Here is a 16,617-nt window from a genome sequence, read left to right as displayed (position 1 = left end):
GAAGATTCTTAACAAATTATTCATCCTATCATCATTGCAGATCATTGCAAACACACCGTTAAAGAATTGAAAGTCTTAACCTACAATGTTTATGCCTTTTCTCTCTTAAACTATTATAGCAGTGGTAATCTTAATAGCTGTAAGCAACCATATGATAGAGAGCAGTGTTTGGCCTTTTTTCACACCCTATAGCTCTGTGCTTGTTAATATTCATGACTATATTAAGTCTTACTGCTAAGTTCTAAAAATGGAAATAATTTCAGTGGGGCTGGCCCCGTGGCCGAGTGGTTAAGTTCGCGCGCTCCGCTGCAGGCGGCCCAGTGTTTCGTTGGTTTGAATCCTGGGCGCGGACATGGCACTGCTCATCAGACCGCGCTGAGGCAGCGTCCCACATGCCACAACTAGAAGGACCCACAACGAAGAATACACAACTATGTACCGGGGGGCTTTGGGGAGAAAAAGGAAAAAATAAAATCTTAAAAAAAAAAAAATGGAAATAATTTCAGAATTATCGAGACTCAAAACATGACCCAATAAAGATCATAATAATAAAGACTTCCAGTAAAAGGAGAAAAAATATAGTGATGGGTAATGAAAGAGGTGGCAAACTCATAACTTCAAGGATAAGGTGGGTAACCTAAATGAATATAAGATGAAACCTGAAAAGTGCATGCTTGACCTAAAAGCAATCAAAGTAAAATTTTTATTAAACCACAGTGCTGGAAAACAGGTCTGTTAGTACACTACCAATTTAGAAGCTCTGGTTGCTGGGTATAGATTTTCTCATATTTGAATGCTACAATATTAAAAAGGGAAATAGGAGCTGAGCTCTTTTTTTTTTTCCAGATAGTTAACAAACCACCCACCAAAATCCCAAAAACATAAAATATCCAGAAATTTAAAGATATAAAGAGTAAAGCAATGTATCTGATATATCCTTAAAAGTAAATGAGTTTCATTTGGTGAAGTTTTGTCTTTCTTGTGTTGTATTACCTTCCGGCTTCACTGTCCATTTTAAACGGGCTTTGTAGATGAGAGGAACTCTACTCTTCCGACATATGAATAAGATATTTTCTTTTCCTTTTTTTAATTGGATGGACCTTGAGTTTTGTTGTGGTGATGTGGTGGTCTTGCATGTAACAATGAAGTTGTTACTGACTTTTAGAATATTAAAACTATTTTAGTTTTAAATATAGTTCTAATTTTGTTTACTTGGCTGATAAAGGTGAAGAGTTGAGCTGTTTTTAGATATTTGACTTACTTATTTTTAGTGGTATTTTATGACTATCTGCTGCATACCCAAAATAAATTTAGAGAGAGCAAATATTTTGTCTTCATAAACCCAACAATGTTGCTTATCTTTGTTAATTCTTATAGGGCAAAGATGCTTGCCTTTTGAAAAAAAAAATTGTATACAGTAAAATTCACTCTTTGTGGTGTTTAGTTCTGAGTTTGACAAATGCTTAGAGCTGTCCACCACCACAGTCATGATACAGAAAAGTTTCATCATCCCATGAATTTCCTCTTGCTGCCTTTTTATAGTTATCCCTTCACCCATTCTCAACCCCTGGCTACCACTTGGCTGTTTTCCCTGTCTGTAGTTTTCTTGCCTTGGTTTTAATAGTCAATTTTATATGTATGTTTTCAAAATGATCAACTAGTAATATAATTTTTAATAATTTAATTTTTCGTTTTCTAGGTAAAATTAAATATTCAGAAAGAGTCTATGAAGCTTGTATGGAAGCTTTTGATAGCCTGCCTCTTGCTGCACTTTTAAACCAACAATTTCTTTGTGTTCATGGTGGACTTTCACCAGAAATACACACACTGGATGATATTAGGAGAGTGAGTATATATTTTAGTTTCAAGGGTTGATTCCTATTTATAGTACTTTGTAGGGTAGGGAGTAGAAGCTTCAGACTTCTTCACTGCCAAGATTAGGTAATGGCAAAAATTTATGCACTGATATTTTAGGGAGATATCTTCTAACCATTCAGAACAATGTAGTATGAACAGTATTTAAAGTTGGTACCACTTTCCTATGTCCATTCTATTCTTGCTTTTTGACAAGTTATTTCTCTTCTTTGTTTCTTTCCTTTTCTTTCTTTCACAGTTAGATAGATTCAAAGAGCCACCTGCATTTGGACCAATGTGTGACTTGCTATGGTCCGATCCTTCTGAAGATTTTGGAAATGAAAAATCACAGGAACATTTTAGTCACAATACAGTTCGAGGATGTTCTTATTTTTATAAGTAAGGAAAAATATCCAAGATTAATCACATTTTAGTTGTTAAAATAGCATAAACTTCATATAGAAAACCGTTTTTTTACCTAATCTACTCTTTTTCCCCCACAGCTATCCAGCAGTGTGTGAATTTTTGCAAAACAATAATTTGTTATCGATTATTAGAGCTCATGAAGCTCAAGATGCAGGGTAAGAATTCTGTTTCCCTGACCCAAATTAACACCTTATGTACAAATCAAACTTAGTAACCATGATTGATGCTTTACGATGCATATTAAGCTATTTGTTTTGCAGCTATAGAATGTACAGAAAAAGTCAAACTACAGGGTTCCCTTCATTAATAACAATTTTTTCGGCACCTAATTACTTAGATGTCTACAATAATAAAGGTAAGATGTTGTTGATAAAAAAACTGTTAAACAACTTAGCATTTTAATTGACTTACTTTTTTGAAAATATAATAGAAAAGGGGCATTATTTGAAACTGTGACTATCCAAATCTCATTATAAAAAAGTATAAGATATAAGGGAGGGGAGAGAACAAGAAATAAAAATCCAAAATGTGAAACTTAAGTCATATGTAACCATTCCACAACTTGTCACTCACAAAAGCTGTCTTATAAAAATGCTCTGAGTTAAATACATCAAGCAAAACTAAACATGATTTTCTCAAACTCCCCTTTCTTAAATCTTTTCCCTTATAATCAGGACAATGTTTTCTTGTTTGCATAAAGCTGCTGCTGCTGCTTTGACCGTTTCGTGTATTTGCAGTGTATAGTTGTTTAGTTTATCGTGTTTCTTGTTTTATGTTCACTGACCTTTCCCTTTCTTATTCCCTACTTTTACCTCCACAGTCTTATCACTGCCCCATGAAGATTTATAGTTGAACCTTCTTTGATTAATTCACTGACCTCCTTTCAGGGATCCATTCTTCCCTTTCCTTTCTTTTTACTGCTCTTTCTTCATTTTTTCTTAACCTTCTGTTCCAGTGGTTTCCATTCCCCCTTCTTCCCTCCAAATTTGATCTGTCTATAATAATTGGGTTTCATTTAACTTTGAACATAGCTGATTGACAGATATTACCAAAGAAGCTTAATCTGGTTGTGTGTGTGCCAAGGACATTGAAGATGAGCTTGGATATATTTACGTAGTTCACATTTGAAGGAGAGGAAATTAAGAAGCCAGCTCCTATTCTGTCTTGACGTGTCTGGAATTCAGTTGACTATGCCATAGTTTCCAGGGTCAGATTGGTGTGGATGTGCCAAGAGGAAAGAACAGAAGGTTAAAGACTTTTAAAAGTACCTTTAGAGAGATAATTCAATAATTTGTGGTGTGAGTTCAAAAGAGGAGCAGAATAAGAGTTTTTTGAATAATTGGAGGTGACGGTTAAAAGATTAAAACATTTGCCTGAGATCAAACAGTACCATGCAGTATAATAGCTTTGATACGGAATATGCTACAAGAACTTAATACTGTATTAATTACCAAAACAACTATACCATTGGCGTTAATTGAGTTGCTAATCTTTAGAAGCTAGTATCACTGCAGACTCTAAGGATTATGCCAGGGCTAAAATATTCTTTTAAATTATCTTTTGATTTATAAATTCTGAAACTTCTATAAAGATGCCTAATAAAGTGTGGCTTCCATTTTTGAGGAGAAGCATATCTAAGTTTTGACTCCATTCTCAAGAACAGAATGGAGTGCTACGTTTAACTTTCTACCAGTGTTCTAATTCCTCAACTATGACCTCCCCCTTGTCGATATTAAAGGAGCTAGTGTTCAGTGCTCAGTTGATTACTGTCTTACTGTTTGTCCTTTGTTAGTTTGACTCAGGAGGTTAAGGGATCACTTTTCTTGGTGCTCAGAAAATAAATTCAAACCATTGAATCTGTCTTGTCAAAATCAAATGTCTCTTGATAGTTCTGAGTCTGTACATAGTGTTAATGATTTGAGTGCTTACATGGTATAGGTATGTTTGTAATGTTTCATTCCATCCATAAGGCAATTTTCTAGATTCTCTCCCTTTTTTTCTTTTTTAAAGCTGAAAGCTTAGTATCAGCCCTTAATTTCTCAGGCTAAATTTATAATACTTTTATTTCATGGGAATTTCGTAAAGGAAACAAACAATACTTGTGACTCTGTATTAGCCAGAATTCCAAATCTTGGAATTTAACATCTGCAATTGAATGTTTTTCATTAATTGGAAAGAAAAAAAGTAACTACATAGTTATTATAATATCTACAAAGCATTTTATACTTTTATTTACTTTCATGTGAAATGCGTTCTCTGATCTTAAAACAAACTTCTGAGGTAGGCAAGGTAGATGTTTTAATCCTATTTTATAAATGAGAAGCAGACTAGTTAAATAATTTACCAAGCATTGCACAACTAGTACATGCTGTAGCTTAGATTAGAAATCTAGCCCGTATAACCCAGTGTTCCATAAAATAATATAATCAGTGACTGAAATCTGTATTAGTTAATTTAAGGTATTATTTATATCAACATAGTGAAGCATTAGAAAGATACCTGCAATTGACATGAGTATGTTACCTTTGGGTTATTTGGTTATAATATTTTCTCTTTTAGTATTTTAATAGAATTTTTTTCTAAATGAAGTAAAATATTTCTTTGTGGTAGTTTCACTTGATTTCTCATATTAAATGAAATAAATACATTTATACACTTATAAATAAAATGTTCCAAATTGGTTTTGTTCTGGTTTTTGTTGTTTTTTTTTGTTTGTTTGTTTTCTTTTTGCTTTATTACCATTCAGCTATCCTTTTCAGGTTGCCTGCAACTGAAAAGACTCTCTTAAATTCCTCCAACTTGTATAAACTTTTAAACCTAGAAAATTGCTCTTTGCCATTCTGTGTTTCCTCTAAAAATTGAGTTTTCACAATTTTGGATTTAGTAAAAGTGCATGTTTATCATTGGATTATAAAGTACAACAAACATTCTAGAAAGAATCTGGAAATTTCGTTAATAATAAGTGAAGATTGACTATGGTGTACATAGAAGTGGGTTAAAAACAAAAAGTGAGTTATTACTAAAAATTAGTTCCTACCTCCCTCTGTTAGCACTCATTCCACTCACCCCTTGATTTCCCACCCCCTTAAAAAGATATTTTTCTGCTTTTATGTGTTTTAGACTTTGGAGCTAAAAAACAAGTTGTTACATTGACATTCAAACTTATCTTGCAGCTGCTGTATTAAAGTATGAAAATAATGTGATGAATATTCGACAGTTTAACTGTTCTCCACATCCTTACTGGTTGCCCAATTTTATGGATGTCTTCACATGGTCTTTACCATTTGTTGGAGAAAAAGGTATGATTTTTATTTTAAAAAAATAATTGTTTTATTACTGTTACATTTACTCCAGTTTACTATTGCAGGCACATACTTGCTAAAGGAAGCTGAAGTCTAGTTTCACTGTGGGTACAGCTCTGCTTGTGTCAGTGGGTGTGAATATGAGAGCCTCAAAGATATTTTAGTGAGCTGTTTACAGCCCCCATGTGAGGGTGTCTCGGGGCCTGGGAGAAGACTTATAAATAGCCTGATGTTGTCTTCAGCTGTTGGGTTTTCTTTCTTTTTTTCCTTAGCTTAAATCTTTTATGAAGGAATGGAGGGATAGCTTTGCTTTGGAATGGATACTTTTGCCTATTTTATCACCACTTTTGGGGATGTCTCTGCAATTCATGGTAGAATTTAACAGCCCTTATTTTGGGCAATGTTAGTCATTTTATAGCAGTCCTGCACTCTGAGAAAAATGATAGAGAAATTCAGGTTCTAACCTATATAAAAAATATGTATACAATTTTAGTGGTAGTGCTTTTCTGATAATTTATAAGGATACCCATTAGTATATACCTTATAGGCTTTTTAAGAGAACATAAATGCTATTTAAGAAATTTTCTTTCTGTGTTTTGTTTTGGTTCTATAGAATTCTTAGGATTTCCTTACTTTATCACAGTCGTCTTTTCCATTTTCGTGTTAATTTTTCCATAAGGCAATGCCTCAGTTTCCATATGTGGAAAATGACAGTGTGAGAGTACAGACATGATTGTAAAACATTTTGTTCTATATTCCTCTCTATTTTTTCTCACCTCTTCCGTGTTACAAAATGTTCCTTTCTGTTTAAGACGTTACTTCTGCCAAGGCAATTTTTGGTTCTAAAATTTAGAGTTACTACTTAAACTGCGTATGTTAAAGAGATTTTTGCAGATTGCCTTAGGTCTTTGTCAGTTACTCAATAGGTCAACATTAAGTTATTATGGAGATAGAATTACACACTTTAGCATTTGAGAAGGGGGCCAGTAAAGGGCTTAGGTGCAAGGGATGCATTACACTTATAACCTTCTATCTTTGGTATATGAGAAATAGTTCAATCATAGCATCATCAGGCTAAACGGGAATTTAAGAATTCATCTTGCTCATTCTCCTGCCTCCAGGCTAGACTGCAGCTCAACTATTTTAATGTAATATGAGTGGAGAGGAGGGTGGAGAGAGCAGGGAGGATAGGGTAGGAGGAAAATAGACGTTTCATAGATTCTAATTTGATTCTCTGATGCCTCCACAATAAGAAATATTTCCCTATATCTAATCTAAAGGTTTTTTCTGTGAGTGTTTAAACAAGGAAAGAAATAGAGATAATAGGTTTTCTCACCTAATGTGCCTATCAAAAACTATGACATAGTATTTTAGAACTCATAGTGAGCTTAACAGTTATGCAGTCTAACTCCTTTTGAGAGGTGAGAAAATTTAATCTAGTTTCTGTGGATCTCTTATAAGTGAAGATGAGGAACAGTAGGTTTCTATCAGTGTTCTTGCATTTGAAGTCTGCCCCTGAGTGATCTTTTGTTCTTTTGCTACTTTAAATCATCTTATCTATTATAAGATGAAGAACTATTCAAACCTTTTGACCATTTTTGTTGTTTTTCTGTGGATCGTCTCTAAATTATTCACATCTTCCTAAAAAAAGATGAACCTCAGATTTGACCATTATATGCAAATAGAATTCTAACCAATGTTGAGCACAGTAAGAAAATTTTCTCAAACTCTGCATATTTTTCCATTTTAATACATGTTAGCTGGTTAGATAGCCTAACTACTTCTTGATTCTAATGAAAATTTTCTTTTGGTGTGAAAAGCGGCATATGACATCTCATTTGTTCCACTTAGAAAAAGCCAGTTTTACCCTGATCTAGTCCCTGGAAAGCAGCTAACCTAAGCCAGAGGCTTCCTCAGAAGCTGGTTTAATCCTAAATTTAGATGAAAACTTTTTAACCTTTTTAACCTTTTTGGGGCTTTTTTTCATTTTTTAAAAAAAATCTAACATTGGAAAATTTGTAACATATACAAAGGTAGAGTGAATAATATGATGAATTCCTATGTACCAGTTACTCAGCTTTGACAATTATCAAATCATGGCCAATAATGTGTCATTTATGTCCCCAACCACTACTCCCCACCTCACATCTCAATTATTTTGAATCAAATCTCAGCTATTATTTTTGTTTGTTTTTTTGAGGAAGATTAGCCCTGAGCTAACTGCTGCCTATCCTCCTCTTTTTGCTGAGGAAGACTGGCCCTGAGCTCACATCATGCCCATCTTCCTCTGCTTTATATGTGGGACACCTACCACAGCATGGCTTGCCAAGCAGTGCCATGTCCACATCTGGGATCTGAACTGGCGAACCCTGGGCTGCCGAAGCAGAACGTGCGCACTTAACTGCTGCACCACCAGGCTGGCCCCTATTTTTTTTTGTATCTATAAATATTTTAGAATGAATCTCTAAAAAGTAAAGACTTTTTTTAAATTATTAAACTGCACAAAAATGTTTATTAATTTTCTAATACAAAACACTTTTGAGAATCTGATGAAGGTTACAGACTTTTACCCCAGAAAAATTCGTGTACAAATATATGTATATCTGTACATACACATAACATTTTCAGGATGCTCATAGATCTGACGTGAATTAGTAACCCCCCTCACGTTTATTGGCCCCAATTTAAGAACTTCTGTTCTAGAGGGTCCACTGTGGTGTGATCTGCCATGGAAGGTCAGACATGTAAGATTTATTCATTTACTAGATTTTTTTTGAAAGTCTCTTTTACTCAAGATATTAAGGATACAAAAATACAAGTAAGATATGCGCCTTTGTAGATTAATAAGGGACTTAAAATACATAAATAATGATAAAATGTAATATGGTAAGCACTCCAAGACAAGCATAGTTTTATAGCAATTAAGAGGAGAGAGGACATGTTTGTCAGAGGGATTAAAATAACATTTGAACTGGGGCTTGAAGAATGGTGGAATTGTGCTTGTAGATATGGGCAAAAGAATTTTAGGTAAGAGAACTTCCAAAGACTGAGTCTGAAAGCAAAGAAAGCACTGGTCACTGAGAAATGTTGAGGGCTTCAATCTGATTAGTGAGTAAGATGCATGAAGGACAGTAGTAGAAAAAGAATGAAAAGTTAAGTCAGGGCTAAATCATGAGGATCTTGATCACCACACAAGAGGATTTGGAACTTGATAAATGCTGGGAAGCACCTAAAACAGAATATGACCATGAGAGTCATTTAGAAAATTACTCGGGTGAAAGAGCCTGGAAGGCAGACTAGGGTTTGGGAGACCTGTTATGAAGTTACATCGAGTCAAGGGGAAACATAATGAAGCCCGGTAGCATTAGGAATGGAGAGCACGGGAGAACCCAAGAACTGTTGAAGTAGAATCGGTGAGATTCTTGTTAACAAGAATGTTTAAGGGGCGGGAATGATTAAAGGTGACTTGGATGTTTTGAGTCTGGTAGTGATAGTTCTGTTAAAACTCTCTGATGAGGGACTGGCCCCATGGCCGAGTGGTTAAGTTTGCGTGTTCCGCTGCAGGCGGCCCAGTGTTTTGTCGGTTGGAATCCTGGGTGCGGGCATGGCACTGCTCATCAGGCCATGCTGAGGCAGCGTCCCACATGCCACAACTGGGAGGACCCACAACTAAGAATATACAGCTATGTACTGGGGGGCTTTGGGGAGGAAAAGAAAAAAACTCTCTGATGAAAACCCCTGTTATTCTAGCAAACCTTCACAGCAATTACAGCTGCTCTTCATCTTTGTTAAGATTGCTAGCTTTGACCGTGTAATTTTCTTAGTCAGATCACTCCTTGCCTCTCTTCCTTTTTAACACACCCTCAAACTCCTTTCTCTCTTGCTTTTCTACTTTGTTTCTTCTAAAAATCTTGGCCCCAGTAAAGTCCAGCCATCCATTTTTTCCATTCTTACAGCCAGGGTGTAGAGCGCTGCTGGAGATATTTATACAGCCTTCCGAATTGGTACCACTCTTTGATTTCTAGCATTAGCTGGGCTCTCGATAGTACCCAGACATCCTTTATGTCACTAGTCTGCTTCCTCTTGCATTTCCCTTGGGATATAGTCTAAATTTTCTTTTTTTTTTTCTTAAACTTTCTTTTTCCAGCCGTTTTGCTCACTCTCAGAGAAAAAACATACCGCTAATGAGAGCTTTGTCTACTTACTGTTCCCCTGCTTTATAAACTGCACTCATCTTGAATTCTTGTCTTATTGGAGAGGTGATCCCTCCATCCAGAGCTACCCCTTCTAAGTTGTTCCTAGATTCCGTTGTGCTTCTGCTTTTTCAGGAAACTTGCTTCATCAGTTAGGTCCTCTGTATCTTTAAACTCTCTCTACTAAGCTCTTTCATAAATTGTTCCAATCTGTCTAATCTTTAAATAAAAAATAAATAACATTTTCCCAATCTGATACCTTTCTTTGGCTATTACCATACTGTGACTGTCTTGCCTTTCCTTCCTTCTTAAGTTTCTGGATGAAAAGTACTATGTGCTTAAAAGCTACTATTTAGTATCCATAAATGGCTTCTGGTAGGTTCTAAGATAAATTTTCACCTGTCACACAAGGTCTTTGGACCTTCCCTACTGTCTCTTCAGCCTAATTTCTTGCCTTTCTCTTTCGCATTCTCTATGTTCCAGCTAAAACACAGCACAGCCAATTTCCTGAAAGTGCTCTGCCCTTTAAGTTTCATGCCTTATATTTTTTATTTTTTCATAACAACTTTATTGAGATATAATTCACATCCCTTACAATTAACCTATTTAAGTTGTATAATTCAGTGGTTTTTTTTAGTATATTCCCAGAATTTTGCAACTATGACCACAATCAATTTTGAAACATTGTCGTCATCCTCTCAAAGAAACTAGTGTGTCCATTATCAGTCACTCTCCATTTTCCCCCACCTCTCTTTGCCAACCCTAGGAAAGCACTAATCTACTTTCTGTCTCCATAGATTTGCCTGTTCTGAACATTTCATATAAATGGAATCGTACAATATGTGGTCTTTTGGAACTGGCTTCTTTCTATAATGTTTTCAAGGTTCTTCCATGTTGTAGCATGAATCAGTACTACTTCATTTCTTTCTATGAGCAAATAATATTCTATTATACGGATGTACCACATTTTGTGTATCCATTCATCAGTTGATGGGCATTTGGTTGTTTCTACTTTTTGAGCATTATTAATAATGCTGTGATGAACGTTCATGTTCAAGTTTTTATGTGGACCTATGTTTTCATTTTTCTTAGGTATAGAACTGAGAGTAGAATTGCTTGTTCATATGGTAACTCTCTGTTTGGCCTTTTGAGGATCTGCCAAACCGTTGTCCAAAGCAGCTATACCGTTTCACAATCCCACAGCAGTGTGTAATCGTTTAATTTTTCCATATCCTTGCTGACCCTTACTATGTATCTTTTTCTATTTTAGGTATTGGATATCAAGTAGTTTCTCATTGTGGGTTTGTTTTACATTTTCCTATTGAATAATGATATTGAGTATATTTTCATGTGCTTATTGCCTATTTGCATATCTCCTTTGAAGAAGTATTTATTTAAATTCTTTTTTCATTTTTAAATGGGTTTTCTTTTTGTTACTGAGTTGTAAGAGTTCTTTTTATATTCTAGATGCAAGTCCCTTATCAGATATATGATTTGCAAATGTTTTCTCCTGTTCTGTGGGTTGTCTTTTCACTTTCTTGATGGTGTCCTTTGAAGCACAAGAGTTTTTAATTTTGGTGAAATCGTATTTATTTTTTCTTTTTGTTGCTCATGCTTTTGGTGTCACGTTTTAAGAAACCATTGCCTAATCCAAGTTAGGCATGAAGAATTACCCCTATGTTTTCTTCTAAGAGTTTATAGTTTTAGCTCTTAGATTTAGGTCTTTGATCCACTTTGAGTTAATTTTTATTTATGATGTGAAGTGGGGGGGTCCAACTTCATTCTTTTGCATGTAGATATCTGGTTGTCCCAGCACCGTTTTGTTGGAAAGACTCTTCTTTCTCCACTGAATTGTTTTGGCACCCTTGTCGAAAAGCAGTTGACCTTAAATGTGAGGTTTTATTTCTGAACTCTCACTTCTGTTCCATTGATCTGTATGGCTACTTCATACTTTTTCTAACTTCTGTTTAGAGTACTTTGTCTGCCCTCTCCAACTGGCAAACTCCTACTTCATGATTCCTCTACCAAAGCCTTCCTTTCCTCAGCAGGTCTTTTGTATACCTCTGCATACTTATAGCATATGCTCATCACTCTTGTGATATATGTATTTATCTATCCTTCAGTAGTTAGTAAGCTTTTGGAGGATAGTGACTAGACCTTTTGTATTTGAATCCCAGAGCTTCAGCACAGTGCCTGGCATGTGATGTACTATTCATCTATTTATAGGAGGAATAATAGGGACAGTATTGAATTTTGTTTCGATGTATTCATTTCTAAGTGCTGTCAGGACATCCAGGGGCTAATATTCAATAGCTATTTTTATTAATTGAAATTTGCTTATATCTTTTTTTTAATTTACTCATTTCTAAGGTATTTATTGGATGACTGTCATATGCCAAGCACTGTAGTAGGCTACGGGGATACAGTGGTAAACGAAACAATGCCCTGTACTCATGCTTTCATTCTAGTAGGGAAAACAGACAATATATAAATAGTTTAAGACAGTTGGCAATACAACCAGCAAGGAAATCCAGAGCCTGATTGAGAGGTCAGACATACTGGTGATATAGACTTTGGAATCATCTTCAAAAAGTTGATACTTGAAACTATATAGTAATGGATGGAATCACCAAGAGATTGAGCATATAAAAAAGAACAGGACTGCAGAGAGAATTTTGAGAATATCCAAATTTTGGGAAAAATGGTCTACAAGGTAGGAAAACTAGAAGAGTGGACTCCTGGAAACCAAGGGAAAAAATATAGAGATGGTAAAGGAGAATTAAGCCTAAGAAAGAACCATGGCTTCAGGATGTTAGATAGTCATTACTAATCTTAAGAATTAAGTTTCAGGGGAGTTGCTGGAGCCAGTTGTTTGAGTTTTTTCTTTTCTGTTTTTTCTCCCCAAATCCTCCCACTACATAGTTGCATGTTTTAGTTGTGGGTCCTTCTAGTTGTGACATGTAGGACACTGCCTCAGCATGGCCTGATCCATGTCTGTGCCCAGGATTCGAACCAGTGAAACCCTGGGCTGCCGAATTGGAGTGCACAAACTTAACCACTCGGCCACAGGGCTGGCCCCTGGAGCCAGTTTTTAAAAGATTGAGTCCTGGGACTTCTTTGAAACAGTGGAACTGTGCCGTGATTTTTTTTCTTACTCCTTCATGCTGTATCCATAAATGAAGATTTGAAATGTATACATTTAGATGTTCTACATCTCTATGCCTATCTCTGTGGAACTTTATGTTTTTTTTGAGAGACCTGAAAATTTATTCTATAAAGAATCTCTCTCAGACCTCTTATCTATTGAGTTTCTTTCCTTTGGAAAGCTTTTATCTCTTTTAATTCCATCATTCCTGTTATCAGAATGTGTTAGTCTTCTTGGGTTAAAAATCATTTGACCATTTATATAAATAATTGTTGTGTATACATATAGACAGTTGAATATGGTCAGCTAACATACTTTTTTTTTTGAATAGTGACAGAAATGTTGGTAAATGTTCTGAGTATTTGCTCTGATGATGAACTAATGACTGAAGGTGAAGACCAATTTGATGGTATGATTATTCATTTTACTATTTTTTATTGTGAAATGGTTTCTTTTAACTGCCCAACTTTAATATACACTCTTTAGCAAAATGTAGTCATTGTTCTCAAATGGCTATGCTATTTGATAAGTGACAAGTCACTTTTTCAGGTATTGTTTATTTTAAAATTTTAAAATAATTTTAGTGATTTTTTTTTTCTGTTGGTGTGGGGAAGAAGATGAATTTTGGGAAAGGGGATATTTGGAAGAAAGATCAGAAGAAAAGAAAATTGAAAAGTACTAAAAGGATGTGGTTCTTCATGAATATTGACACTTAGAAAAGGGAGGATAAAAATGCTTTTTTGTTTCATTGGTGGAATATTCCTAGTCCATCAGAAACATACCTGAACCCCCAATGTCATTATGACTTCTTTCTTCCGAAAACCAAAGTAGACTGTTCCCAACTTATAAGTAGTTCTGTTCTAAGGCACCACTTGTTATTTTAGTTTTGAGATTCAGAAAGCATTTTTTCCATAGAAGCAAGGCTATACATGGTTGTTAGTTCTTGTGTAAGGCAATCAGCCTATGTATCTAATGTGCATTTATAGTATACATTAATATCATAGAAACAAAATTCCTTTTATTTTCATTTTGAAATTTTTATTTAAAACTTTTCAAATATTTCCTTAAATTAACTGAGTGAACAAAAATGTAAACAACTTGTAAGCTGAAAACTCTTTATTTCCTTCCATAGTCCTCTCACATCTTTGTTGTAGCATGCTTTTCATAAGTGAAACCAGTATATAAATGTTTCCATATATTCAATGTGGTCTACATATTGGTAAAACTTAATAGCTACATATTTCTAGGTATATTTATATACCAAAATTTTCATAGTTAAGCTCATATTGTTTGACCTTTTGGTTGCTTTAAATTATCCTTATTATGACTAGCATGCAAGAAACATTTGTACAATAGTTTTTATTTTCCTTCTTAGAATAAATTTCTTGACAAGAACTATAGAGTTAAAGAATATAAAGAGTTTTAGCTTCACTATTTTAGCTATAAACTGCCAAATTGATTTGCAGAAGAATTGCACCAATATGAAGTACTTCCAGCAATGAATTCATAGACCTATTTCTCTACAGGCCCATCTCATTGGGTTTTGGTCATTTTTACTTATTTTGCTTGGTGGCTATATAGTAGTAAGTTGGTTTAATTTACATTTCTTTAACTTCTAATGATGCAGAGGAAGAAAAATTACTGTCTGCTTTTCCAGCTGTGTAAACTGTCCATCTCAATCGACCACTTATTAAGTAAAATCTGAATAAAAACTATTTAGAAATTTCTCTACTTACAAATAGGATTGATTCTTAAACACTGTTGTAGCCCATTTGTTGAAAGTACAAAGTGTCTTCTATTGCCGTATGTTGGTAACAGGCAGAGATGTGCTTTTACTCTGACTTGTAATTTGGTTCACTGAAATAAATCATTTATATCAGTTCTTTTTTGGTTTGGATAATAAGCTTTAATGAGTAATATTCTTCCTTATTTTAATTATCTCTCCTTTTGATTTTTCTGTAGAAGTTTTTAGCTCTAACATTTTATCATATCTGTCTTTTCCATAAAATTTTTAAATAGTTTTAATTAAGTATTTCTTTTCCTTGTTCTGCTACCACTTTGTAAGACTAGGTCTGGGTTCAGATTCTAGTTACTCACAAATGGCTATATGGCCTCAGGCGAATTACTTAACCTTTCTGAGCCTGTTTTCTTATTTTCAAAATGAAGATAATAGTACCTACTTCATTACATTATAGGTATTAATATAATGACTAAAATAATTTTTGGTGCATAGTCCACTAATTTTTTCAGATAAAGTTTTTTGTTAATTTGTCAAATGCTATGAAATATCTAGTAGGAGTTTTAATTGATAGTATATTAAATTTTCTCTGAATCTAGGAAATTTTTAAAAAAATAGTTTCCTAAATTTAGATCAAGATCTCTTACTTTATATAATTAGTTCATGTACTATAATTACTCCACTTAATATATTTAATATATGATTATTCCACTTAAAATTACATAGTTTTTATTTGAAAATATGTATTATTAGCAAGTTAAGTTAGTACTTCAGTATTTTGTATTCTTATTACTGTTACAACTGGTATCTCTCTTAACGTATTTTCTGTGTATAAAGGAATTATATCTTTGTGGGTTTATTTTATGTTCAATAACTTTGATTAGCAGAATTATTTCTTATGGTAATTTTAATTTTGTTTTCCTTAACTTTTAAAAATATGTCATTTGCATAAGGCTGATACTGTTATTTCTTTTCAACTTTTTAACCTTTTATTTCTTTTTATTCTTCAAAAATTTGTATCAAAGTGGAGGAAGATTGGCACAGATGTTAGCTCAGGGCTAATCTTCTTCACCCCAAAAAGAAAAGAAAAAAAAATTGTATCAATATCGCTGAGTGTATTAAATAGGAGTAATGATAGATGATGCTTTAGTCCTCTTCCTATGATAAGAAGGAAAAAAGTTTCCCTGTTAAGTTTAATATAGTACTTGGTTTAGAAACTTATGTGAAGATAGACAATCATTTTTTGGGATTCAACCAGGAATAGATAGAAAGTTTTATTATGTTTCTTCAAATGAGATTTATGTACCTCATCAACATTTTCCCTATTAATGGTAAATTATGCTTATTTATCCACTTATTATATCATTCTGGTATTCCAGGAATGAATCAAATTTGATCATTAAAGAGGCAGTATAGTTTAGTGAAAAGGATCAATGGTTTAGGTGTCTTGGCACTACAGTTATACTAGTTGTGTAATCTTGGAAAAGTCACCTAACTTCTCAGGATCTTCTCATCCATAAATTGAGGGAATAGAGAGGATGAAAATTCTTTCCCACTCTTCAGTAATTTAAAAAATTGATAAGCACCGCTTATGACAATGTTTCTATGGGAAAATATACTGAGTTCCAGCTTTAAATACTAGAAATAGATCTCTGTTCATTGCCAACATGGCAGGTGCAATTGCTCCTCATTTCTTCACCCTTTCACTATCAAGTATTAGGAGCAGGGATTCCAAGAAAATTTTAAGAATATGGGTCTGGGAGTTTTCACGGAGAAATGAGAGTGATGTTGGGGAGAAAGAACATTGAGGAATGGAGGAAAGGGGAGGAGATCTAGCATAGGGTAGGGAAAAGAGCTGCTGGAACTAGGTTCATTTCCCTTCCTTATTCACATTCCCGTATTTCTTCTCTTTAACTCCGTTCATCTTTTCTCCTTTCCTTTCACCATGATAGCACGCCT

The 16,617-nt window shown here is 34.3% G+C and overlaps 1 protein-coding gene across 7 annotated transcripts in view; it reads left to right on the top strand.

Annotated features, from left to right (window-relative positions):
- Nucleotides 1-16,617, top strand: part of PPP3CB (protein phosphatase 3 catalytic subunit beta) — a 43,295-nt gene that overhangs the window by 14,180 nt on the left and 12,498 nt on the right. For all 7 annotated transcript variants that reach the window (XM_023645224.2, XM_023645207.2, XM_023645248.2 and 4 more), the window contains exons 5-10: nt 1,700-1,845; nt 2,114-2,253; nt 2,358-2,435; nt 2,541-2,635; nt 5,454-5,579; nt 13,252-13,329. In XM_023645224.2, the coding sequence (XP_023500992.1) occupies nt 1,700-1,845; nt 2,114-2,253; nt 2,358-2,435; nt 2,541-2,635; nt 5,454-5,579; nt 13,252-13,329 (663 nt within the window). The remainder of the gene's footprint in view (nt 1-1,699; nt 1,846-2,113; nt 2,254-2,357; nt 2,436-2,540; nt 2,636-5,453; nt 5,580-13,251; nt 13,330-16,617) is intronic.

This window comes from Equus caballus, chromosome 1 (genome assembly GCF_041296265.1).
Source record: "Equus caballus isolate H_3958 breed thoroughbred chromosome 1, TB-T2T, whole genome shotgun sequence".
NCBI lineage: Eukaryota > Metazoa > Chordata > Mammalia > Perissodactyla > Equidae > Equus > Equus caballus.
The sequence above is the reverse complement of the archived record's forward strand: the minus strand, read 5'-3'. Positions and strand labels throughout refer to the sequence as shown.